General features: G+C 40.6%; 1 protein-coding gene across 1 annotated transcript in view; it reads right to left on the bottom strand.

The window, feature by feature from the left end:
- The window catches only part of Sorcs1 (sortilin related VPS10 domain containing receptor 1), a 505,553-nt gene that overhangs the window by 32,480 nt on the left and 446,620 nt on the right, over positions 1-26,453 (bottom strand). Inside the window, exons 19-21 of the mRNA XM_051199684.1 lie at positions 9,649-9,835; positions 3,399-3,532; positions 1,701-1,824 (exon numbers count right to left, since the gene is read on the bottom strand). Of these exons, the coding sequence (XP_051055641.1) occupies positions 1,701-1,824; positions 3,399-3,532; positions 9,649-9,835 (445 nt within the window). The remainder of the gene's footprint in view (positions 1-1,700; positions 1,825-3,398; positions 3,533-9,648; positions 9,836-26,453) is intronic.

Raw genomic sequence — 26,453 nt, 5'->3', positions numbered from 1 at the left:
GACCCCTGTGAGGCGGTCATTCAGTGTGACCCACAGTTTGAGAACCACTGTTTTAGAAGGTGGGGCCTCACGGGAGGGAACATGCCACTGTCTGGGTTTTGAGGATTTTATCGTCTGACCTTATGTCTGGTGCTATCTGCTCTGCTTCCTGGATATGGATATTATTAGGCAGCCTCCATCTGCTGCCATGCCCTCCCTGCCACAGTGGGTTCTAGTCCTCTGCAAAAGTGGCCCAGAATATTTTCATAGTATTTTGACACAGAAATTGAAAAGAAACTGATGTACACAGGGCAGTTTCAGATCATGAGCCCAGGGCTTAGATGAGCTTGGATTGAAGCCCAATTCCAACCGTTACCAATGTGGGAAAATTTACAAATATCATAATCTCTTCTCTTGTTGTGCTAGGGTTTCTGCAAAGTTTAAATGCATCCCCAACACATAGAAAGGAGAAAGGTAAGGAAGCTGAATCAACAGCTCTCCGCGCCATACATGGCCATGCGGTATGTCCCTCAGGTGGAGAATCCCTCATATCTAGGATTATTTCCTCTTGCTGTCTAAGCTGATCAAACCTCTCTGAAGTGTTAGGAAAGGCAAAACCATGACATCCAACACCAAGCCAGCTTGCTTCTAGAACAATATCCTTAGGCCTTTTCATCTTCAGACATGTTCAAAGTTGCTTACAAATTGCTCTCTGGTTTTGAAGGTCAAGCTGGCACAACAAGGAATTGAAAGAAAGAGCAGTGTGCCCTAAAGGGCAGTCTAGACCTACATTATATCATTGGGATCAACTGATCCGGAACTAGATTCAATTGATATTTGAAAAAAAAAAACATAAAAATTTCTCTCCCATATTCTGTTTCTCCCTCCCACCTTCACATTCTTTCTCCTTTTCCAGAGAGTATATTCTTCATCTAGCTTTAAAATCTTGTTTTTTAACTTTAATTTCCCATGATACATATGTACTACTTTCATATTATTAATGAAAATTTGCATCTCTAATCTCTGCTGGTAACACTTAGTTCATATCCCACTGATGATTATAGAGAGAAAATATTACCAAAGTGGGATCAATCTGTAAAAACTATTTTTAATCTCTCATTTTGAAGCAATAATCCTACCTTTTCATTTCAGTAAATTTTTATCTCATATAATACCTTGAATATATCAGTTTCCCCAGCTGATCAAAAAACCTGTATCATAGGTCTCTTTCTCCAACTGCTATCCAGTCCATGCCTGGCCTCTGATGTTTCTGTTGCTTTGTCTAGTAGAGGGCTTGTTGTTGTTGTCGTTGATGTCATAGCTTTTCTTTTTTGTTGTAACAATTACAGATTCTTGGCAGGAGTTTAAAAGTATTGCATAATGGAAAGGTTTTCTTAAAATGGAATTTAAAAACAAAATCTCTCTTAATTAGCCATTTCCTAACAAGTGGTTTTAGCCACTCAAACACCAGGGGAAAAATTCTAGTTAGTCTTACTCACCATGAGGTTGTCTATCCTACCAAACATATGGAGCTAAGAATCTCCCTGCATGCACCTGAAACTTCGAGCATACATGACCACGGCTCATCTAGCGAAGGACATTCTCTAAGACTACCCTAGCTCTTTCTGGAGTACTGTCATCCTTAGTTTAGGGGTAGCAACATGGGGCCAATCATATCTGACTATGAGGACAGAGGTTCATCAGCAAAGGTGGGCACTCACCATACACTGCGATGGTCTTTGTGTCTTGCAGGATGGCATTCCCAGCTGAGACCTGTACTGTGATGGTATTCATTCCCTCAGAAGTAAACTTGAAGGATATGCTCCCCTCCAAGGTGATCAAGGGCTGAAATAAAGAAGGACATTGAATGAAGGAAGAGTCTGAACTTTAGTTGAAAGTGCCCTGTCTACTGTCACCCCATGTGCTGAATGGAAACAGGCTCATCCCGGTCGGTCCTTCATCCTATGCTCCTCCATCAGCTGAAGTTCAGGGAAAGGCTAACACAGAGGTGACCTTCAGCGATTCTGCATCTCTCCTAGAAAGCAACACCTGTCTCCCTGTGTCATCTTGAGTCAGCACTGGGGAAATCAATAAGTCTGATGGGCCTTGCCCATTGGCAGGATACATGTGTCTCTGCTTGCATCATTGCCTACTGAGCAGAACTTTTAATCCAATGAACCACCTGGCTAAATGAAGACCAGAAGGCTCAAATGTATTAACAAGCAGTGAGAATTTCTATGCTTTCTGGAATTCATCTTCAAGATAGACTATTTATAGAGCATAATATTGTCCCAGGAACAGAAGTGAGCTCTCGTTAGAGAGGAGTGACCTGTGACATCATCCTGTTAGCAGCAGTATCACCAATTTCCTGGAAGTTCTTGCTAGGAAAACCAGCACTAAATGGATAACGGTTTCAGAATTCTAAAGCAAAAATGTGTTGGAAGACTGGTGCAATAATATAATCAGATAATCTGTCCGAAAAAGAAAAAAAAATAATGGTTTACTGACCTCCCTTAATTGATTTCCTCACAAATACTCCTTTTCTTTCTTTCTTGATCAGTTTAAAAATTCGCAATAGGGAAAGCACTAACACCCTGAGGGATCTCATCTACAGTCTTTCCAAACTTTGGTGTTACTTTTATTCCCCTTTTTTAATTTAAAGTTGAACCAGGTTGTTTTACTTGTCAATCCCAGTTCCCTCGCCCTTCCATCCTCCCCTATCACCCCCACCAAACTCCAGCCCATCCTATTTCTGCTCCCCAGGGAGGATGAGGCCTTCCATGGGGAGTCTTCCAAGTCTGTCATATCATTTGGAGCAGAGCCTAGGCCCTCCGTCATGTGCCTAGGCTGAGAGAGTATCCCTCTATGTGGAATGGGCTCCCAAATTCCATTTGTATACTAGGGATAAATACTGATCCATTACTAGAGGCCCCATAGACGGCCCAGTCCTTGTAACTAACAGCCACATTCGGGGGGGGGGGTTGGGTCAGTTGGTTTCCTAGCTATCAGACAGGTTGATGAGTTCCCCTTATTCAGGTCAGATGGTTTTATTATTTAAGGTGGAAAAAAACCAGAAAAACTTTGTTTAGTTCTTCTTCTTTTTCTTCTCCTTATTCTTCATTTCTTTCGAGTGATGATTTTCAGATAAATAGCAACCTCAATCTGACATCTCAGCTAGGAGTTGTATCATGGAATGTTCACCTAGAGGACCAAACTGGAGAAGAAAGTAGAGATGGGGGGAGCTAGAGAGAGATGGAGGCGGGGGAATGGTGTTAACCTGATGAGGGTTTGGAGTTCAGATGGCCTGCTGTCCTTGAAGCTCAGGCTGTGCTCTTACTGGAAACCATCAGCCATCTTATTCTGTTTGGCTCCAGCAAGCGTAAGTCGCACCTCTATCACTGGTCACCGGGTCAACTCACCTCTGTGTTGTTTCCGTACCACCACACGTAAGTGAGGGTACCCACTTGGCTGGGCCAGAGCACCGCAGTTGCATTGACCTCTTTGTTCTTTGTTGTGACAAAAGGGAGGGACAGGTGCACATGTTCCAGAGGACCTGCGACACAGAGAAAGAGGGGCCATGGAGAGGGCTCGGCTTCTTCAGCTCTGCATCCTCTGCTCTGAGAGGACACCCCTTCATCTTGGAAGCCCCCAAACATTGCAGCCATGTTCTCCAAGCAGAGCGCTTGCTGCTTTCTCCACTCAGAGAAAATTTCACATACTACGACTCAATTTACTGATTGATCTACCGGGTCTAAGGTATGTATGTAGGAAAGGCAAAAGTCATGTAACTTATGAAGTCCAAACGTCAACAGCTAAAGTATAAGATTTCACAAAGAGACCCAAAGTCTCCCCACAAGGCTCTGTTCTCACAGATAAACAGGATCCGGGGTCTCTGGAAGAGCTGTTGGGGCAACGACACACAAAGCCATAAACTCCTGTTTTAATGATTATTCTTAGACTTTAAGGTGTTAAAGAAAGGGTGTGTACAAATGGGGTTCTTTCTACACCTGAGACAAAAGCTATCTGCTTAGGCTAGCAAACAACACACTGGCATTTGGGGTTGAGGTAGGCTTGCCTAGAACTAGGCTGCATACAAATGGAAAGTGAATTCCATGTAAACAGGCTCCATGCATCAGACAACACACTTCCCTCCTGTGTTCACTTATTATATAGCTCTTGGGCTCCCTTAACTACATAGTTTTCTCCCAGCACGATGTGCGTTGGTTTCCCCAGGATCATTTGTTTACAGAGCTCTCTGGGATGCTGCTGACCCTCATACCAAGCTGACCTTCCTCTTTGACACCCTGAGTTACCTGCTCTGAGGCAAAGGAATCAGAAAAAAATGGAGCTGGTGAGGCCGCTCAATCAGTACAGTTGCTTGTTATGCCAGCCTAGTGACAAGTTAGGTTCCCTAAAACCTGTGTAAAGGTGGCAAGGGAAAGACAGCACATAGCTGTCCTCTGACCTCTACGCGTACGCTGTGATGTGCACATTCCCATCTCACCTTGCACAATCACACGCAGACACACATATGCACACAAACACATACAGAGCGAGAGCAATAGAGAGAAAGAGAAAGAATAAATTAATTTAAAAGGAAAATAAGGACTAGGCAATCTATTCCAGAAACCCCAGGTTCATCCAGTAGAAATTCATTTTCTCTGTCATAGATGAGCATTCAGTTTTGTTGCCGGTTTTGTTTTCCAGTCAGAACATGAGGGTGAGGACGATGTGTAGATTTCACTGCGGCAATAAATCAGTACTCAACTGTGTGACCAAGAACTCATTCAATAGATCTGAGTGCCACTGGGTACTGGGTGTGGTTTTGGGTGCTAGGAACAAAGGGCACTTGGAGCTCGGTAGTATGCAGGAATATCCAAGGCAGAGTCGGGAAGAAGGGGGCTGCTCTTAATGGAGTGTTCATGGAGAGCTCCTCAGAAATGGCATCAGGCAGCAATGAATAGAGAAGGATCATACCGAGAATCTATTTGGAATGTTCCAGAATGAGAATGGAGTCAGTGGGAATGTCCTGAGAAGGCCTGCCTGCTACACTAGCTAGAGAGTGTAAAGACGGTGAACCAGAAAGCAGCTAAGGACACCCAAGAGGTTCTGAGGACCCAATGCGCCTGAATTTGTAGGCCAGAAAGTAGAAGCACATGAGTTTTGCAGCTCTATCCATAAGCATGCGTGCATGAGTGGGTGTGTACCTGCATGCATGCATGCTTGCATGCATGTGTGTGCCTGGATACAGGTATGAAATTCATACTGCAACTTTTTAATGGCCTCTTGCATTGTATTACAACACTAAAAGTGTAAAACGCCTGGTATTTGTTACTGATGAACCTATAAGAGTGTGCCACGAAGAGAAAGGGAAACTCCTGGCTCTGAGGATCCCTGGCTATGTGCTGAACAAGCAGGCCCAGTTGTATCATACAGGTGCTCGTGATACAAAAAACTGACAGCAGGTGGCGCTGCATCATTTCAGATTATCGAAAAACTAGAGCTTTTGTTGAGTGTACTGGATTTTCCTTCTTTTGATTAGACTTTCTAGAATGCATGAAAGAGCTGATGTCTGTGAAAACGAACAGTGCATGTGCGTGTGTTTGTGTGTTTAATGGCTACATCTTAGACTTATGTTCTAAAGATATGAGAGTTTGCATATATCTAATTAAATCTTGCAAATGTACCATACTGCTATTTGTTTAAACAGATAAAAAAGGAAAACTCCACTAGACGTAAACACTATCCAAACTATAACGAGAATATTTTTAAAGCAGAACTCCTTAGACCTCAGTATACACAGGAATTGTGCATGTATTTTTGAAGGATGTTATATTTCTAAATATAATGATTTACTAGATCTGAGCTAGAACCCAGATCACTAAATTTATATCATTTAAATTCTGGGGCAGGTGACCTACTAAACCATACTTTACATGTTTGTACTCTGCCATTTCCAGGCCAGCATAACCATGGTGTCAATAGTTGCAATTCTAATGACTTTTCAAGTCACACCAGTCCGAGCATGGCATCATAGGCTTGTTGCTCCTGTGTGGAGTGAAGGATGTGATCTAGGATGGAATAAATTTTATTTCTTGTTCTATTGTTTACTTTTCATTCTCTAGATGTGTAGTCACCCCATTCCCTCAACCCCTGAGAGATGGCCACGATGAGGCAGTTTTCTGAGCTGAAATCCTCATGCCCTCTAAATTTTCGGCCCCATCCTGCAGAAGGCCTGAAAGTCTGCATCACGTGTCTCATTAGTTTGCAAAATAGCAGAGCACAGTGAATACTATCCCCAAGGAGTTTCCAACTGTCAGGCTTCAATAGATTACCCTGGCATCCTGCAAGAGCCGCATGCTCTCTCCTGGATAACTACAGCAAAAACATCAGCTCCATTTATTTCTGATGACCTTTGCAAACACACATTGAAAACCCTTTGATTTGGAATCACATCACATTTCTGTTCTGGTGAGTGGGGTATGTGAGTGTATTCAAACAACCACTGTGATCCCTGGGAGAGCCAGGGGAGGAAGGGGAAGTGGAGAAAGGAGAGGTGTGACAGCTAAGAACTCATAGCCTACTAAGCACAAATACATCTGCTACTAGGTGGTGAGGGGAAAATCAAATCTTATAAGTGGCACAATGCCATATATTTTTGCTTGGCAGAATCTCCAGGTACAACATGTGCATCATTTGATGGAGGAAAAGAATTTAGGCTTAGAGAGAAAGAGTGACTCACCCAACCAGGGATCTGTCCTTAGTCAATGAGTTGGCTACACTGATTGTCAACTCAACAGGATCAACAATCATCCAAGGTTCAAAACTACCTAAATACTACCAAGTACCAGGAACTCATCAACTAAAATAACAATCAGTGCCAAGCAACACCCAAAACTTATAGTCTATGAGGGAACTTTGGATTGGGATAATTGAGGTAGAAAGACCCAACTTGAGTGTGCAAAGCACCATTCCATGGGCTCAGGCCAAGCACTAGGTTCATTGCACTCTGCTTCCTGGCCATGGATGCAATGTGACCAGCAGCTGTGTCATACTCTTGATCTCAATAGTGCCCTGCACCTTCCAGACTGATCTAAAATACGTTTATATCATTTTGTCACAGCACCTAGAGAGGGAACTAATATAACCCAAAAGTGGTTACCCAGGGCCTTTGTGTTTCGTGTACAATGCCAGCCCATCCTTTACCTATATATCCTGGATTTCTGGCACGCAGAACCAGTCGCAACACCCTGGGTGCTTAAAATGCTTATGGCATGACTCTTAGTGTAAAATAATACTGAACTCCAATTTTCCGGTCACTTTTTGCTGCATCTGAGAGACGGGTTTCTGTCATCTACGCCATCTTTTCCAGTATATATGAAAAGATGGGTAAAGTGAGCTTACATGCACGAAACAGAACATGGGTTCTTTAGCGGCGAGGCTTGAGAACCCTGTGGAGATGAGACTGATAGACTGGGACTTAAATGCATCCAAGCTAACTATTTAAAACACAGCTTACTTCAATACAATTAGTATAAAGTAGTTAATCCCCATCCTATCCGCCAATGCCAGGATTAGAAAGTGGCACACTTATAAGGAATGCTTACTCAACCATTCAAGCAACACAAGTCTAAAGAATCCTCATTCTAGTATAATTGTCTCCCATGAAGGTTCAGAAAATATTTTATCCTAGTAACTATTCTAATAAAATAAGAAAAAATGCATTTACACAAAAATCTTTCTTTTAAAAGTAAAGGTTTTAGCGATCCCTAATTTCTTGGATAGCGGTGAAGTCTACATTCCTCTTCAGGATTTGGTCAACCTTGGGTCCTGGGGAGAGATGGTGAGAAACATTGTGAACAGGAATGGGTGATGGGATGAGGAAGCATCCACAAAGTCTGAGAAGGTTGAGTCACAAGACTAGATGGGAAATCCCTGGAAATGTGGATGAGAACCTGTGACTGAATCTTAAAGTCATGCTGACAGTTGGGATAGAAGTTGTGAAATTTGTCAGGCACTGAATACAGTTGCAGTTGCTAGGGAAGACAGCCTTCCAGCAAAAATCACAGCCTCACTATGAGAAGGGGTAAGATGAGATATACAGCCATTCTCAGCAAATATACTGATTTAACTGGCAAACTGTTTTGTTACTGATATTGGTTGTGGTACATTTTTGAAGATTTTAAGAATATTCCAAGCCTGTCATCACTTCTGTTCCCATAACCACAGTAGGTACATTATATTGCGTCTTAAGCTATACTAGAATCTTAAGATCCTATAGGCAGTAGAAGGGATAGGGTTCTATATAATATGGCATGAACTTAAACTCCTACTGTGTCTGGAGACATGTGGAAGGAGAGGATTGCCAGTGGGGGGGGGGCTATCCAAGCCAACTTCCTCACTGTCACTCACTTTAGGGATCAGGATCTGAGACAAGCACACGTGACTATAGAGCACGGCAGCATTGGGCATGAGTCGGACTCCTTAAATAATTTACTTTAGCTCTGTGAGCCTTAGCAAAGTGCAGGTTCTAACAATGCCTACCTCATGGGTGCTTTTCAGAACTGAGATTGTGTACACAAAGAGTGTGAATAGTGCAAAGTCTGACTGGAATACACAGCAGAATCTTAGTAAAACTATAACAAAAAAGATGAAGACAGTAAGCAAAAGGAATCAGGTCTAACTGTGTTCAGAACCAGAGAAGGGAATGCAAACTCACGACTGCAAAAGATGCACAGACAAGTCATCGTCAGTCACACAGTCTGCTGGCCATCCCTAAAGAAGCCCACCCTTTCCCTGGACTACTACAGAAAGATGTTCTTGTTGGCACTTTCTACATTCAGTTTCATTCTATGGGGCAGGTGCAGGGGAGAGGCATGAAGTAATTTTCATCCTTAACACTTTGGTCCTTGAACTTGAAATATGAACAAAGCCATTTATACAAAACAGCATATACCATTTTAACATAAAGTATTTTGTAATAATAATGCAAGTCCTAGAACCATTGTGGGGAACTTCACATCTACAAATTCTTAAGTTACCATCTTACTTGATTTGGTTAAAAGTTATTATTTTACCTTGTGACTCAAGCTGTTAAATTCTTTATTGGGGAGGACATTTGGGATTCTTGAATCTGATTCCTAATGTAGTGAATGCTTTGTTTACATTATATAATCTTTCTTCTATGTTCATTTTTTTTCCCAAATAAAAGGTCACTTACGGATCAAAACCTAGGAACCACATTTTTTTAATGGAGACAAAGACTAATGGGATCATCCCTGGTAAGGTGGCCCTGATGTTATGGACAAGCAATTCTTTTCCTGCAGTGATGGAGCTGGCATTTTCATTGCTTTCAACCATTCCTGACTTAAAAAAGGAAACATAGGTTTCAAGCAAGTGCTTAATCACCTATTAAAGTCAGATTATATATCTCCTAGGGCCCTGGAAGAAGTATAGGAGGTGAACTGAGATCAAATTCGCTTTATTCTGAGTCTAAGAATATATCTATCACATCTTTTGATATTCTTCTTTCTGTCTGTCCTCTTACTTCCAATTTCCCTTCCTAAAAGTTATCTACTATACTTCCTCCAGACACAACAGTGTACATTGGAATTTTAAAAGGGCACAATATTCAAGATATGGCGTAAGTCAACAACAGTAATAACATACAAGTTACATGTAAGTACAGGACGGCGCTGTCAGACCCCAGACTGTTGTCCACCTGCACCGTCACTCGGAAAATGCCCACATTCTGATAGACATGCTTGATCCCATCTTCCATGGAGCTGAGGTTGACATAAGACACCGCAATGCCATCTCCAAAGTCCACCTGGATGAGTGTCCGCTGCACATCACCCTACCAAAAAAACAAAAAAAAGGTAGTTTTAAATGGAGAAGTTAGTGCTTGGCTGATCTTGCTTTGGGCGCTGAGGCTCACTTGCAATCTTCCTCTAGTTGAGAGTATCTGTCTGGTATAATAGCATCTCTGCAACAACTAAATAGTTTGCTTACAATACTCTCCAAGGCAAAGAGGCACTAACAAATTTTCAAAGCTTAGAATAATAAGTATTTGATTACCAATTTCTGTAACGAGTATGGGTTTTCTGCCTGCCGCCGCCCGGTCTTGTCCTGCTGCCGTGCCAGCCCCAAATAATACACAGAGACTCTGTATTTGATACAATACTGTTGGCCTGGTTACTTGTTTCTTATCGGCTAGCTCTGCCTTTAATTATTAACCCATTTCTGCTGATCTATGTATTTCTCTTACCAGGGAGCCGGCGGCATACTGCTTTCTCCAGACTCTCCATCTTGGCTCCTCCTTACTACTTCCTATTTCCTCCTTGTCTCCTAGTCCCTCCTATCTTCCTTTCCTATTGGCCAACAGTGCTTTATTATTAACCAGTATGAGAAACATATATACATAATGGCATCTCCCATCAAATTTCAGTTAACCATAATATTGTTAATTGGTAAGTTTTATTAATGGTCTTATCTGGCATGGTCAAAGACCACTTCCTAGGCCTTCCAGAACCATGAATTGTCTTCTTTATTTCCAGTTCTTTAGACAAGATGGATAAAGAATGAAAACTATCTTGCTATGACATAACACTTAGAATTGTTTGTGATAATGATAATTATTCTTTTTTTTGCTTGCTTTTATTGAAAATACATTGTTATCTCAGGATGTTGCTCTATCAAAGCATTTTTGTAAAATATTAGCCTGGAGAGAAAAGTAGGCAATGTTTATTATCCTCATAGATGAACGTGAAGTCTAGAAAGGTTGCATTATTTACTGGAGGTTAACTCAGCTAGGAAGCTACAGTTCTGAGATCATAAACAATTGTTTCTGGATTTCCCATTTATTTTTATAGATGAGAGTTAGACTTATGACTAAAACAGGTCTCACTCAGCCTTGAATCATAGTCACCATTAACAAGTTATAGGGCTTCATATAAATAATTTAGCTTCTCTTTGTGTTAGTTATTAAACCTAGAAAATGGGCATAACAACACTTTTCTATCTTAACTCAATGGGTTGCTATAAAAGCCATATAAGTAGTAGGTTATATGGTAATATGCAAGAGTAAACAACTGCTGAGTAAATATGAAAATGAGGCTGTTAAAGGCACGACATTTTTTCAAATCTACTTTAATCTATTGTTCTAAATATCTCCTGTATCATCAGGAGAAGAGGTCTGCATTTACAAAGTCCTGTTAAAAGAAAGGACCGGTGGAATGACGCTGAAGACTTTCAAACAACAATGTTGCTTACATTCAACTGGTAAGATCAAGCTTCCTTCCTTAAACACCTTCTTATTTGATAGCCTTCCACAGTTTCAGGCAAACAACAAAACAGAAACCTTTGAACTAGAAATGTATTTTTGATTAAGTAAGGTTTATGTGGTATCATATCTTTTGAAAAGGCCGACTTTAAAACTCTGACATTTAAAGGATTAATACACAGAAAAAGGTAAAGCAGTTCAAACCCTACGAGTATCTGCGACCTACAGATTCAATCTCTGCCCAGTTGCACAGTGTGGCATGCACAGTGGCCAATGCTCAGGCAGAGGGAGCAGAGCTTTGAGTGACATCACAGATTGAAATCTTTCCCTGGGAGAAATAACAAAAGCAAAAACAAAAACAAATCTCCTCTACTTAAGCTACTACAATATCTGCAAGCTGGCAAATTGTGTGATCACTTGAATTCACTTATCTCATAAATGCAAATGCCAGCAATCTTGTTAATATGTCTCAAGGGGATTGATAAATCTTTTCCTTCTATTCCTGGTACAGTTCCATGTTTTCTCAGGTTACAGAAGTCAACCACAGGCATGAATGAAAGGAGTCCAGACTTTAAAACAAGTGTCTGGGTAAACATTAGAGGTAAGTATAGTTGTTTGTGCTTAAGATGAGCAACAGAAATTCCACTGGAGAGTGAGGGACAAGTATGAGGCAGGATTACAGAGTAGGAATCAAGCAGGGTCCATGTTTGTAGGACAACATGGAGAGAGTGAATCTTCAGCCAGCTCTACTTTAGACTCTGCTAAGAGGGGGCAGTCACCACAGAACTCAGAAGAGTAAGATTTTAGCTGCTGCTACTTGGTTGTACAATTCTTTGACCTTCTGGTCTAGTATTACTCACTTTATGTAGATCGTGACACTTCCAAAAGACTTTCCTCAAGGGACTGAGGAGAGGGCTCATAGGCAAAGTTCTTTCCATGGATGCATGAGGACTTGAGTTTGCATCCCTTGCATGTAAAAGCCAGACACTGCAATATATATCCTAAACGTCAGCACTGGAGGATGGGAGTCAAGGGAATCTCAGAGCTTCTGGAAAATTCTACTTCATCAGCTGGCCATGAGACTCTGTCTCAAATAGTAAAGTAGAAAGCCAGGGAGGATACCTTCTATCTCGACAAACACACACACACACACACATGCACGCACGCAAGACTCTCACTTACTTGCTGTGTTTGTCGATTTGTCATGATGCTCTGCTCATGATAATGTTCTCCCTGTGTATGAAATGAGTCACTCAATGGTCATACTAGTACATTAGTAATAAGGGCCATCATTCTATTACTGAGAACTCTGAAGGCAATGACATGGCATATCACAGTTAAACAAGACGTTTTGAGGACTCTGGGTGTAGTAGCAGGTCTTTTTTGCCTAAATCCTGTATTAGGAGATGAGAATGTCTATGTGCTATGTCTTACTGTTAAAGGCTATAGATAAAATCACTGCAGACACAACTTTGCCTATTCGGTGGAAAGAAGTGAGTCCTAAGCTTTGAACACCATCTGGAGCATGAACTGAAAAGTATCCTACTATGCTGTTGGGAAGCCAGCAAGGGACATTCCAGAGTACACAGTGGTGGATAGGAAAGAACTTCACATGAACATCTGTTTGTTTCTAAAAATTAACTCTGGTATTGCTGGTAGTGATGTTCCCCTTAACGAAGAACCCAACTACTCTCCAAGACTCAGGTGCTTCGGGATCTCTCAGAAGGAGGATGGTCAGTCTTGCTGTAGTCCAAGATTATTCACAGGTTATGAACAGCCAGGTCCCACCCTCCAGAGTTCTCTGACAGCCATAATGGCCACTTCCTGCCACCCACCCTGTTAAGGTGAGAGTGGCCAAGACCTACTCTTCAGAAAAATATTCCACGAATCCCTGAGTTCGCCCCAAGATCAGGCCTTTTAATCTTTCCAATCCCAGGCTACCCCAGAAACATCAGACTCCCCCAACAAGAAATTGTATATAAACCCCATTTTCTGCTCAGTTCTCCGCTGCTTCTTGTCCAAGGAAATGCAGCTACCCTCCTTGGTTTTCTTCTCCCCATAGCTCTTGTGTGAGGTCTGTTGTGTGGTATGACTTTGTGGTATTCCTTTTCTTTGACTGACTACCTAGCTATCTTCCCTTTCTGATCTGTAAGGCTTATTTATCTGTGGCCCTTCATCTAGGGGTAGGAACTTGCGGAATTTCTACCCTCTATTCAAGAATGTCAGTGTGTTCATTAGTGCAAGTCTTATTCAGGCAACTATATTGTTGAGAATTTATAGATCCATTGTCTTTTCTTATATATTGTCTTATTTGGCAATTAATACTTGTGGGATAGAGAGAGGGACATGTGATTTCTATAGGAAACAATGAATGAAAACTGAGGCATGTTCAATAAGATGTTTAATGTCATCAGGCTAGTTAGAGGGCATAAGATGTTTTAAAACTGTCTGTAGTTTGACTTGTCTATCTAATTCAGTCTTCTGTTAGACTGAGAGAAAAGTAGTATCAAAGATAAAACACTATCGTTTCTCCTTTCAATCCTTTCATAGCTTTGACCATAGATCACCCTATCCTGGGAAGGGGAAGTAGAGGGAATCTCCTTGGTAAATGGGGAGTGAGGGGAGGTAAGGGGGAGGTGATGGGGTATTAAAGCATGAGGGACTGGATGGTCAAGGGTTGGTGAGGAATGGAGTTGGAGAGCAATGAAAGAGATGCCTCGATACGGGGAGAAACCTGGCACTAGGGAAATTCCCAAGAATTCACAAGGATGACTCCAGATAAGACTCTCAGCAATAGTGGAGAGGATGCATGAACTGGCCTTCCCCTGTAATAGGATCACTGAGTACCCTATCCTCACAGAGCCTTCATCCAGTAACTGATGGAAGCAGGTGCAGAGATTCACTTTCTCCTTTGTCAACATACTTATTTAAGTGAAGACATTTTGGTGTGAATTCCAGACTCCATACTTTCTCTCTGTTGTCTTGTGAAGTAATACCATGTTTAAAGGAAGGGAAAGGCTACAAGAGGCAAGTAGTATTCATAATCAGTATCCAGAGAAATCGTGTGTGTAATTTAGAGTTACTCCAACTCAATAAATCAGAAGTCATTCTTTCTGCAACTGTAAGTGGACCAAGATCAGCCAACATCTGTATTCTCAAATCAATTCCTCACCTACATTGCCCTTTAGTCATCTCTACATATGAGCATAGTCACAGAACAGATACAAGCTCAAAAGAAATGCCCGAGAAAGGCACAACAGCCACCAGGAACAATAGGGGAACACTCCTAGTGCTGTGGCAGAAAAATTCTTCTAGTGGCCACAGAGACAAGGTTAACCTGAGCAAATGAACAGCATGTGAACCTATCAGTCCTGTAACTCAGGCTCAGGGAAGAATGGGAAAATAACTGCTTGTGAGACTTAGCCCTGACAGACTCTGTCCTGCAGTGAAACAGTGACACGCCCCTGGAATCATCAGAGGTTCAGTGCACACTGTGTGTTAGAGTCTGTGTTAAGAGTCGGGTCCACAGAGAGGCTGGCCAGGGCTCTGCTCAGACTGTACAGCCTTGGGCTGCAGGGACTTGGAGACCCTGAAACAGAATACAATGCAGAGAAATAACTAGTGTCACTGGGAGTTATTCAAAGCAAGCAAAAATAACACCGGCTCTATCTCATAGATCTTAACATTGGAATGAGAATATAAAACGCTAGAATGCTTTTACAGTTGAGTGAGGCAAAAGTAAGGGCACCAGCAAGGGTGGAGGGGAGAGCAGGAAATAGGGGGAAATCATGAAATATTATAATTGAAGGTGGAGCATGGCTCATGTTAATAAAACAAACATTGTGAAATGAATTGGTTATATCTATCATTACTGTACATGATCAAATATGGAATACATTTTGGCCAGGAACCAGAAGAAGATGACACAGACATTATATTGATTTGTAGTGGAGCTAAAATCAACTTTTGTTTTTGGAATCTGTTGTTATTCTGCTGCTTTTGAGACCATAATTAAGGTACAAATCCCTTAAGGCAAAATACCTTAATACATGGAGCCATTATAGATTTAATGAGAAATCTGGTACTAGGGAAATGTCCAGGGAGCCTCAAGGATGATCCCAACTAAGAATCTAAGCAATAGTGGAGAGGCTACCTTGTATGCCCTTCACTTAGAATGATATTGATGACTACCTTAATGTCATCCTAGAGACTTCATCCAGTAACTGATGAAAGCAGAAGCAGGCACCCACAGCTAAGCACTCCTGGAATCCAGTTGTAGAGATTGAGGAGGGATGAGCAAAGGGGTCAAGATTGTGCTGGAGAAACCCACAGAGACAGCTGACCTGAGCAAGGAGGAGAACACTGACCCAAATCATAAAGTGGATGAACCAGCAAAGGACTGAACCAAGCCCTCCGAATGTGGGTGTCAGTTAGAAGGCCTTGGCAATCTACGGGACCTCTGACAGTAGAACCAGTATTTATCCTAGTGAACGAATGGGCTCCAGGAGCACATTCCCCATGGAAGGATACTCTCTCAGCTCAGATTCACGGAGGTGGCATCTAGGCCCTCCCCCAAATGATGTGACAGACTTTGATGATCTCCCATGGAAGGCCTCGCCCTCCCTAGGGAGTAGATAGGGGTTGGGATGGGGGAGGTTGGTGAGGGGGCATGGGAGGATGGGAAGGAGATGGAACTGAGATTGGTATGTAAAAAATAAACAAAACAAATAAAACAAGAATTTCATATATATAAACCAAACCAAGTCACCTATGCTAGCCTGACAATGGAGTGCAGTAGTACAGTGAATGCGTCCTTACCTTCGAATGGGGCATGCCACTAACTGGGGGAACAAGAGAATTGGGAAGAAGGGCACTTATTCCACAAGAGTGACATAGTCACAAGGCTTGAGTGTACAATGAGAATGCACACATGCTCCCATGACGGCATCCTCTACAGCTCTCTAAGGGAGAAGACACGGGTTCTAGACTGTTTCCTCTACCAGAAGTAATACCAAACCTTGCTATATTTATCTACCTTAAACCTGTCTAAATATTCCTGTGAACACAATTTGAGGCATGCTGTCCTTAACCTTAGCCCTCCTGCTACTCATTCATAGTAGTTGCTAAATGTACTCTGCTCTGCCCCTCTCAGATAGAGGCAAAGAGTAAGCTCAGCTCTACAGGCATCTTTACTAAATTCCAGGCTTTGAATGCACCTTTCAGAGTTCAAGTGTTGGAACCGGAGTCCTAGTCTAGTATGCTGAAAGGAAAGGTCTTGACCTTATGAGTGGATCAGTGTAACTATTGAAGGAGTAGGCACTTGTTATAAAAGTGGATTCCTATAAATGATGAACTTGGCCTGTGTGCGTATTGCCAGGAGGCATACTCTTGCCAGTGTTCAGCAGCTCTGAGGCCCTTGCTGCTTGATGGGATTCTCCATTTCTATGTTCTGCCATAGAGAAGGCTCTCACCAGATGTAAACATCTTGGACTTAAACTCCTCCACCTCTAGAACCCCACAAACCAATATCTGTTACTTGTAAATTACCTGGCCTGAATCACTCTGTTATAGCACCACAATACAGTCAAAGACTAACTATAAACCTCGACAAAGCCTGTGAACACCGATCCAATTCTTCAGCAACGAGAGATGTAAGGGAATTCCAGTGTCATGTACCATGTAATTTAAGATACAGTAGGAGCTATAAAACAGACCCTGCTATGTTTCTGACATGAAGGAAACTTAATGAGAGACAGGATAACCACAAAGGATGTCCACATGTGGTAATTTGTAAGTGTAAAACAAACCTTTCTTGTGCAAAATACACCTGTGCCAGATAAGAAACGTCTGTACTTTTCTCATGCACATTTTCAGTTTGTGGGCCTTCTGTTCAAAAGGAGCTTCCAGGCTTGAAATCTTGGGTAGCCTCCCTCATCAGCAGAGGTGGTTCTTGACAAACCTCATTAGCACTGTGTCATATGGGCTTTTCCATTTCAAAACAGAGCCCTGGACACCTCCTAAATAGTGACTAAAGACAGTTAATGCCTCTCCGTTGCCTTTTCAGTGACTTTCAAAAGCATAAATATCTTTCCAAATACATAGGTTTCCTGTCCCTCTCTGTAGACAAGAAGATAATTAACACAGTGGCTGGACCCAAAAGGTGAACAGTTAACACACCAAAAAGGACATTATGTTTTATTATTTCACCAGAAAACTGAGGTATGCTTATGCTTGGGTGACAGAAGTCAGACCAGGACCACCAAATTTAAATTGCAGAGGCCTGGCTTTCCAAGTGCTCCTGTGAGGACTCTGATTTTAAAAATTAGTTCAAGCAAGCATGCAATTGCTTCTGGATATAATGTTCAGATGAAGAGTTTCCAACAGGACTCTCATAAAATAGGTTAGTCCTTTCCTTGTGAAAGTCTAATGTACCACACCTTTTGTTGAACTACCTGTTTATCTTAATGTACTCTCAATGCATTTTGTTCCAGGCAAGGTTTGCAGTGAGCAGAACACAGGGCAGGAAGACCACATGGCTGGTGTGAGCAGACAGATGGCGTAACTTGAGGCTTCTTTACTCTCTCCATATACTTTAGGCAATTAGAGACTTTTGCTGTATTATTATCTAACACAGCACAGTGGCTTTAGGATTTACCTCCATAGGCTTTGGAAGAAAATCCCTGGGACTACTAAATGGCATAAATCTTATAAATGCTTTTGGATGACATTTTCAAAATCAATCATAAAGCAAAACACTCAGCTATGTAATAAGAGCAAAATTACATTTTTAAAAAAATGAATGGTATGAAGATTCCTTTAGGAATAAATGTGTATAACCAGCTTTTCCTCATAGTAAGATATATCCTAGAAATGTGTCAGCTTTATTAAAAGTAAAATGGAGAAAGGGAGAAGAGTTAGGGCGCATATTCACTGGGGGTATTTGGAAATGCACATAATGATGACAAATAAAAACAAAAATTGTACATACAAATTGTGTTGTTATTGTAATTTGGTGTTGGTGAATACCATTTTCACTATCGAGAACTCAAACTCACACACACACACACACCTCCAACAGCATCAGGACCTGGATGTTTCCTTGCTTGCTTATTAATGTTTTAAATTAGCATTCAGCATTTTGCACCTATCATCACTGCACAGATTTAACCAAGTTACCCATACTCTGAACAGATTCTTGAGTTCTTCCTTGGGAAGTCACCAAATTCCTTTTCCCAATCATTAGGCTGTATTGAAACAGAAGTGGGTTTACAGAAGTCTGCAGATGTCCAACATGGGAGAGAAGGTGCTCTAAAATCTCTACAGGCAACATTCTGTTATGTAAGTCAATTAATCGTCCTTTGCAGTATACTGTACATTAGAATGACTGTTTAAACCTTCTAACAGGGGAGGTTCCTCTAACCTTGTTTGAAGAATGTTTCTTTAATACTGAAGAAGACTGCCTTATCTAAAGCAACTATTGAAGAGATGGACATACAGAAGGGAGGGAGAGTGGGAATATCCTCTTATGTCATCCATGTGTTGAAACATCCCTGGTGGCCAGGGCATAGCAGATGTCACAGTTAGATCTCTCTCACACCACACTTTGTAAAATGACTCAACTTTTCTCTTGTAAACTCAAGACTGGTAGAGGCATGACATCCATCATCAGTTCTATTTCAGATAAGGTGGGGTTGCTATATTATTCTTGAAGTTTGTCATGTTAGAAATACATAGGTATGTTGACATCTCTCAGGATGTTGGAGTAGCACCAATATTTAAGTGAATATGAAGGATGTGTTCAAGTGCTCCTGGTAGGAATACAGTTTCACATCAGCAATGGGTGAGGGTTAGGACTGAGCACCTGCAGCAGGGAGATGAAGTAACAGTACCACCCTGCAGGAGAAGACTTGATTTTCAGAAAAGTGTTACATGGTTTAGTGAAGCCCTGATCCTGGGGTGGTTGTCTTTCATAAAGGTATAGTGGAATGCCTTACACAAGCAGGGCATGATGCTGAAAATCCAAGCTGAAGACTATCACATACCACTAGACTCTGGAATGTTCACTGAGTGGAAACTGTCCCAAACAAAGTTTACCTCTTTAGTTCTCAAGGCAAACTATAAGCATCTGCCATCTCTGACTCTAATGAATATGAAGATTGTGATGGTCCAGTTTTGAGAAGAGAGGAAAACTGGACCCAAGGAAAAACAAACTGTTAACTGATGCAGCATGAACTGAAGACAGTAGACTACTCCCTGCAATCAACCCATATTGCCTGACTCCTTTATTTCCCTCATTTTATCCTCAGGCAAGAAGGAGAAAGCAATGAAATGACTCAGTTAATTCTTACAGGCAAAGGGAATAAAGCAGAATGGAACAGGGACTAAGACATGAGAAAATATCAAATGTCATGGCTCATTGATATCAGCTCCCACTTCTTTGTGTAAGATGAGAAAATAGCTGAGGCTTCTAGGACAGAATTGTGTGGCATCAGTTCTGATACCTGTCCTAAAGTAATTCAGTCCATATCTCTTCTTTCTATGTCTTAAGGCTCCAAATAGGCTTTCCCTGGAGGAAGTACTAAGTCAAATTCTGTTACCTGTCCAAATAAAGGAGGGTATGTTGGGAAGATTCACCCAAAGTGGTCTTCTCCATCATCTGAGGGTTAGAAGTATCCTGCAGTATTTGGGGAATTTTATGTCCCTGTAGCTTTTTAAAGAATCCAAGCTTACATTTGGTATGATTCCATCTACTGAGGACACAGTTCTCCCTCCTCATGCTTTAGAGTTAAATCTCATGGAACCTATAATCAAGAATTTTGTTTATTGAGTTCCAGTCTTCCGAAGTATTGAAACAATGGGATACAGATTGAATTTTTAATTTTAGTCCCTTGCCTCAGACTTAATCTTAAAGCCTTAAAATATGCAGAGAATTGCCTCTCCTTAGTCATACAGCTGTTTTAAACAGATTTAATTATCTTCTGTAACACACAGACACCACGTCTGGCTAGCAGCGCTCTTCAATAAATGCCTTTCAAATTAGTGTTGTTGAGTTTCTAAGACTGATTAGGTCCTTCCTGGTCACTGCGCCTGCCAGTGCTTGCACCAGATATCTCTGCAGAGCTGAGTGATGGTAGTGGAAGTCTTTGGGCTCATTAGGTGCTCATTAGTGAGTGGTCCAGAGGATATCCATCATGAATGAGGCTACAAACAGAGATGCCACCTCTCACCACATGTTTGTATTTCAGTTGCAAAATACTTTTGACTGGCTTCTTAAAAGTCAGACATAGCTGGGAATGTTTAACTTTTTAAATAACAATATGTATATTCTTCCATTTCCTTCCTGGGCTGGTTCCTTGAACAATTCCTTCTTTGTTTTTAATGAAACAAGAATGCATTGTTTCGGTTATTAGTAACATTCGTTATTATTAATGAGGTATTGTGTTTGTGTGCATGCACATATGTGCTTGCTTAAATTATGCTTGGCTCTTCCACAGTGAGTCACAAATGGAAGAACCCTCGTTTTTCTGCAATGTTGTTCCTGATGAGGGTCCTTCTTTATATGTGAGATAACTTTAAGAGCAACAGGGATGACAGCAGGACTTCTAATCAACCATAACAAAGTTACAGTTATCGAGCGAGCTGATAGCAATGTTTTGGACTCTGTTTGAATGCTGTTATTAAACTTTTCTGTCTTCTAGCTTTTGAGGATGATGTCATTTGCTATGTGCACAAAGAGGTTTTGATTCTTGTACCAAATTTACCAACACTCTGGCTTGGATATATACTGTAATACATAGAGTTATACAGGACCATGAGCATTCTCTGCCATTGAATTCCTTCCATCAGTAAGACATTCCCTGTTTCAGCAGCATTTGCATGGATACTCTTATCTTAGGATCAGGACATGCACTAGTTCAGGATGAAAGAAGAGATTTTGCTTTTAAAGGAAAGCTTTAAGATGTTTGGGATACAACTGGAGTTTAAGAGTCTTTTCCTTTCAAGTTTGGGCATTATCTCTATTCTCCTATGGCAAGTGATCCAAATCTGCATATACTTTTTGGATTTTTAAAATTTTTCCTACTGATGTATTAGGCATTTATTTGCAGCACACACACTGAAGTTGCAGATCATGGTGACATGGCTTCTACTTCAGTGATATTCATGGCTTATTGAGAGATTTCAAGATGTTATTACAACATCACACAACAGATTCAATCGATTTATGTTGGCTTTCTAGTACTTTCATCTTCAAATGATTGTACTGCTATCTTAGAGGGCTCGCAGTTAATTCAGAGCATATATTCACACAGCAAAGTGATAGTAAGTGGAAAGTACATGATTAAAAAAAAACTGGCAATCAGCAAATTTTTATTGAAAAACAAAAAATCCATATGTAACTGTCTGGAAAGACACTTGATTCCTTAGGTCCAGCGGTTTGGTTGACATGCACAGAAAACACAGATTATACTAAAGGGGTTCATATGTAAGGTGCCAAACATAAAGGAAGACTGAATTGGCCTTCAGCCTCACCTAGCTCCACAGAGGGACAACAAGAAAGTTGAAGTATAAATTAACCTTGTGACAGAAGCACAAGCTTCAGGTTACATAAAGGAATTGTGATACTGACATGAGGAGGTGACTCTTTCCCTCCCCTTTGCATTGACCATAACTGTGATGCTGTCTCTGAAAGGAGCAGGAACATGTGGGTCACTGGGGCTCCTGAAAGTCTTGCTGTTTTCCCAACATCAGAAACATGACATGATAATCTCCCTTGTTACAAAGCATGGTACTACGTGTGGACCAAGAGGCAGGCACTATTTTCAGAGAAACTGGCATATAAGATTCAATTAAGAAATGGAATTCAAGAAATTTTGAGCTTATTTCCCATAGAGGGATACTCTCTCAGCCTAGATACAGAGTGGAGGGCCTAGGCCCTGCAAAAAATGATGTGTCAGACTTAGATGATCCTCCTTGGAAGGCCTCACCCTCCATGGGGATTAGATAGAGAAGGGTTCAGTGGACGACATGCTTTGCTTGCATAGCAACACATTCTTTTTTAAGATTTGGGAGTCTTTTTTTCCCTTTGGTTTGCTTTAGATAATATCTTGCTGGATAACACTGGCTGGCCTGTAATTCATGCTATAGACCAGGCTGGCCTGGAAAACATTACTCTCTCAAGTACTGATATTAAAGCTATGTGCTACCATGCCTGGTAATGCCCATTTTTTAAAACTAAATGATAGCTCAATTTAAACTAATCTTTAATATACCTGTACATGAACATGAAACACCTTGGGTATTGCTTTCATACATTAACAATACCCTTTAGAATTAAGTACACACTAACAAAGGCAGAATTATACAAAGTGGGGGAAGCCAGAGAGAAATCCTGTCTGGGTTTATAGGAATACCTTCCATAACCTGTGAGTACCTTTAGAATGTCCAGAATGATACTTTTGCAAGCTTTGTTGAATAATATGTAAGCACACAGGGGAGGCCAGAGGGCTGCCTGGCTCTGGTGCACAACACCTGCTTTTCGTCTGTTGCCTGATCACAGGTGCTACCCATCCATAGCCAATGCTTATAGAATCGAAGAAGGCTTGGAAAATATATGAGGTTCCAGCACCAAAATTAGTTCTTTGTACCTCAGGGAAGCAGTAACATGGTAAAATGGTAAGTTTGAGTTTGACTATTGCTCTACTATTCAGTAGATGGTTGATCTCAGGTAAGAAACTGTGCCTTTCTGTGCCTCTGATGAGGATATCACCTCTCCATGTAAGGCTCGTGTGAGATCTTCTCAAGAAGCTGTGGGAAACTGGAACAAACCAGAACAGTCAGTGCTCACTAAATTTCTGACAGCTGAATTGTTATCATCGTGTAGATGTTAATGCTCACGGGCTTTTCCTTTATTCTTCATTGTTCATCACACGAATCACCCATGCAGATGCACAAAATCAACAGAGAAAAAGCAAAACAGAGGCAGTCTGTCATTAATTAGTACAGAATCCGATTGTCACGCGTCAGATCCCCAGGCGGAGCTGGTCTGAAAGGAGTCACCTTCACTGTGTTTTCTGCCCCAGAAGGAGAGTATGAAGGAGCTGTGTCTGGCAGCAGAAGGCAGCATATTTCACTCCTGCTGTGCTTGCTCTGGGAACTCAGCTGAAATGGACTGGCTTGACGCTGTTTTCCCCATCTTGAACACATCTCAGACACAGATTTTCTCATGTTTCCACATCTTAACCCCAGTATGACATGTATGATGCTCTTGGTACAAGGAGAGGGAATGGAGAAGCTGAGCGCCTGGCTCCTGTCTCTGAACTGTGCTGTCTATCAGGATGAAAACACAGAACTGACCTAGACAGAAAGTTCTACTCCCTGAGCTTGGATATATTTTCCTCTTATTAATGGAATACTGTCTAAATTCTGCCCATGCATTAGCACCTGATACTTCAAGCGGCTGTTCATTTGGTGTCATAGTTAGGTTTTCTGCTTTTGAGAAGGGACATCCACCCACGTTTAATATGTAGATAAGTTTAGGTTAGAGTACTCTAAAAATCCAAGATTTTCTTTGCCAATCCCAAGACCCAAGCATAAACTGTTGCATTTTATATGAACCTCTAAATCAGTTTTGCCGTAGCTTTCTCTGCAGTCTCATTAAGTGGAATGATGTTATATTTATTACTTATTAAGTTTTTAAAATTAAAATATAATTGAATCATTTTCCTCCTTCCATTTTCTTCTTCCAACTCTTACCATGCATCCTCTCTTGCTCTTTCTGGAATTTATAGCCTCTTTCTTTAATTGGTCACATGCATACACATACACACAGACAGACACAAACATACACACACAGAGAGAAACAAACAAACAAACACACACACACACACACACACACACACACACACACACACTCCTAAATATATAAAAACAACCTGCTCAGAATGACACAGAGAGGCATGATAACATGGGAGTGGGAAAGAGACACCCAACCTTTGACAAAGAACTACAGGAAACCAAGGAATATTGATAGCTGGAGAAACAGTCTTCTCCAGGGAAGATCACCTTCAATTGGTTATTCAAACCACGAGGTCAGCTCTGAAGTCACACACAAATATGTATGATTTTATCCAGTCTTATCTCTACAGATAATTGGTAGAATAAGATTCATTCGTGTGTGTGTCCATGGGTTTAGTTCTTCTTCACTATGGCAAAATAGTCCACTACTTAAATATGCTAGAAATACTCTATTATCTATTACCTATGTGTATGTTATTTCTAGCTTAGGACTCTTATACATATAGTATAGACAATTTTACATATTGTCTAGGGTATATGTGAATACACTGATGATTAATGTTTCCCCATATCTGAAGAGACTAACATTCAGATTCTCTGGTGAATGCCAGCAACCACAGATAGAACCCTTTCTACACATATAAAAAATGTGTATGGCTGTACATTATGTAATATACAAATAAAAATTTCATATAGGATACGATATATTTATAGTAGTTAATTAAAAATCAGACATGTGACACAATAAAAAAACTGACCAGTATTAAGATAGAATAGCTATAATAATATACTGTAATAAGAGCTTTTCAAAACTGAGAGTTTATTTCTGGATATTTATAGTTCTATACTTCTAGACCTTATTCAATTGTAGCTAACTAAGTCATGAAAAAAAGGAAGTTGTGAGTCATAGGTGAACTGAAGGATCAGTTGAGGTACTTGTTGTTTAATCTGTCCCCAAAGTGGCAATACCAATCTACATGCCATCATGCATTGCAAAGATGATTGGTTACTTCACAAGCTCTACAGCTTAATTATCAGTCTTTTAACATACACTTTCCTGGCAGTATACAGTAATTTTATTACAGTTATTACAGTTTTAATTTGCATTTCACAGATGTGCACTGGTATTAAGACATTTCAAATGTTTTATTTATTTTTACTTTTTGGGTATGAGTGTTTTCCCTGTATTTATAACTGCACAGCCTGTGTGTGTGTGTGGTGCCTAGAGAGGTAATGATGTGGCACCAGATCCTCTGGAACTGGAGTTACAGTTGCTTTTGAGCCATCATGACCCTAGGAACGGAATCTGAGACAAGAGTAGTTCAAGAGTACATGCTCATCCCTACAGCCATATCTCTCCAGCCCTGGATAATGACAATACGTATAAGCCTATGACCTGCTAGGATACCATCTTTAAAAACATCCTCAGCTAGCAGTTTTGCATTTTAATTGAACGCTAATGTTTTTCTTATTGATTTGTAGTGTTTATTTATACTTTCCTAGTTACAAGTCTTTGAGTGCAACTATGTGTTAATAAATCTTTACCCACTGGAGACGTTCTTTTATATTTTCTGAAGAAGGTTATGAAGTTCAGAAGTTTTAATTAGAATGGGGTCTAAAACAATTACATTTTTCCATTGCAGTTAGTGAATTTTGTTTGCTTGTTTAAAAACTTTTATCAGACTCAAGCACATGAAGGTACTTTTATTTGTATATTAGCACAGTTGGATTTATGTTTCAAATTTATATTGATAATAGAATTAGTTTGTATATGATATAAGGATAAAATCCATATGTTCCTAAATGATTACATAATGCCTATCCAATTCATTGCAATTATTATAATTTAACACGTTGAAGTTACAAACACACACACGCACACACACACACACACACACACATACACACACACACACTTATATACTGCAAACATGTGTGCGTGTTTATTACCTATTCTGTCCTTACTTGCTTTTTGTATAGAGAGCTATATAATAAATCTATCCATATTTCAGTTTAGTTTTTTAATTTACTATTTAGTGGTATGTATTCATACACATACCACAATATATGTGTGAAGGTCAAAACATAATTTGCCAATGTTGGTTCTCTTGTCTTACCACATAGGTCCCAGGGATTGAATCCAAGCCATCAGGCTTGGTAGCAAGCACCTTTATTAGCCAAAACATTCATCCAGCACTAAGTCACCCAACATCTCCCAGATTATTTTTGCTATTCTTTATTGTCTAGCTATTGAATTCTCATGTAACTTCTAGTAGTTTCTTAAATATTAACATAAAAAAGTATTGGGAACTTTTATTAGGATTGCCTTGCACCCAGGTCAATATGGAGAAATTGACATCTTTTCATAAAATCAAACCTTTTCATCCATGGACACGAT

The sequence above is a fragment of the Phodopus roborovskii genome, unplaced genomic scaffold (assembly GCF_943737965.1).
Source record: "Phodopus roborovskii unplaced genomic scaffold, PHOROB, whole genome shotgun sequence".
Lineage (NCBI taxonomy): Eukaryota > Metazoa > Chordata > Mammalia > Rodentia > Cricetidae > Phodopus > Phodopus roborovskii.
This window is presented reverse-complemented; position numbering and strand designations above follow the sequence as displayed.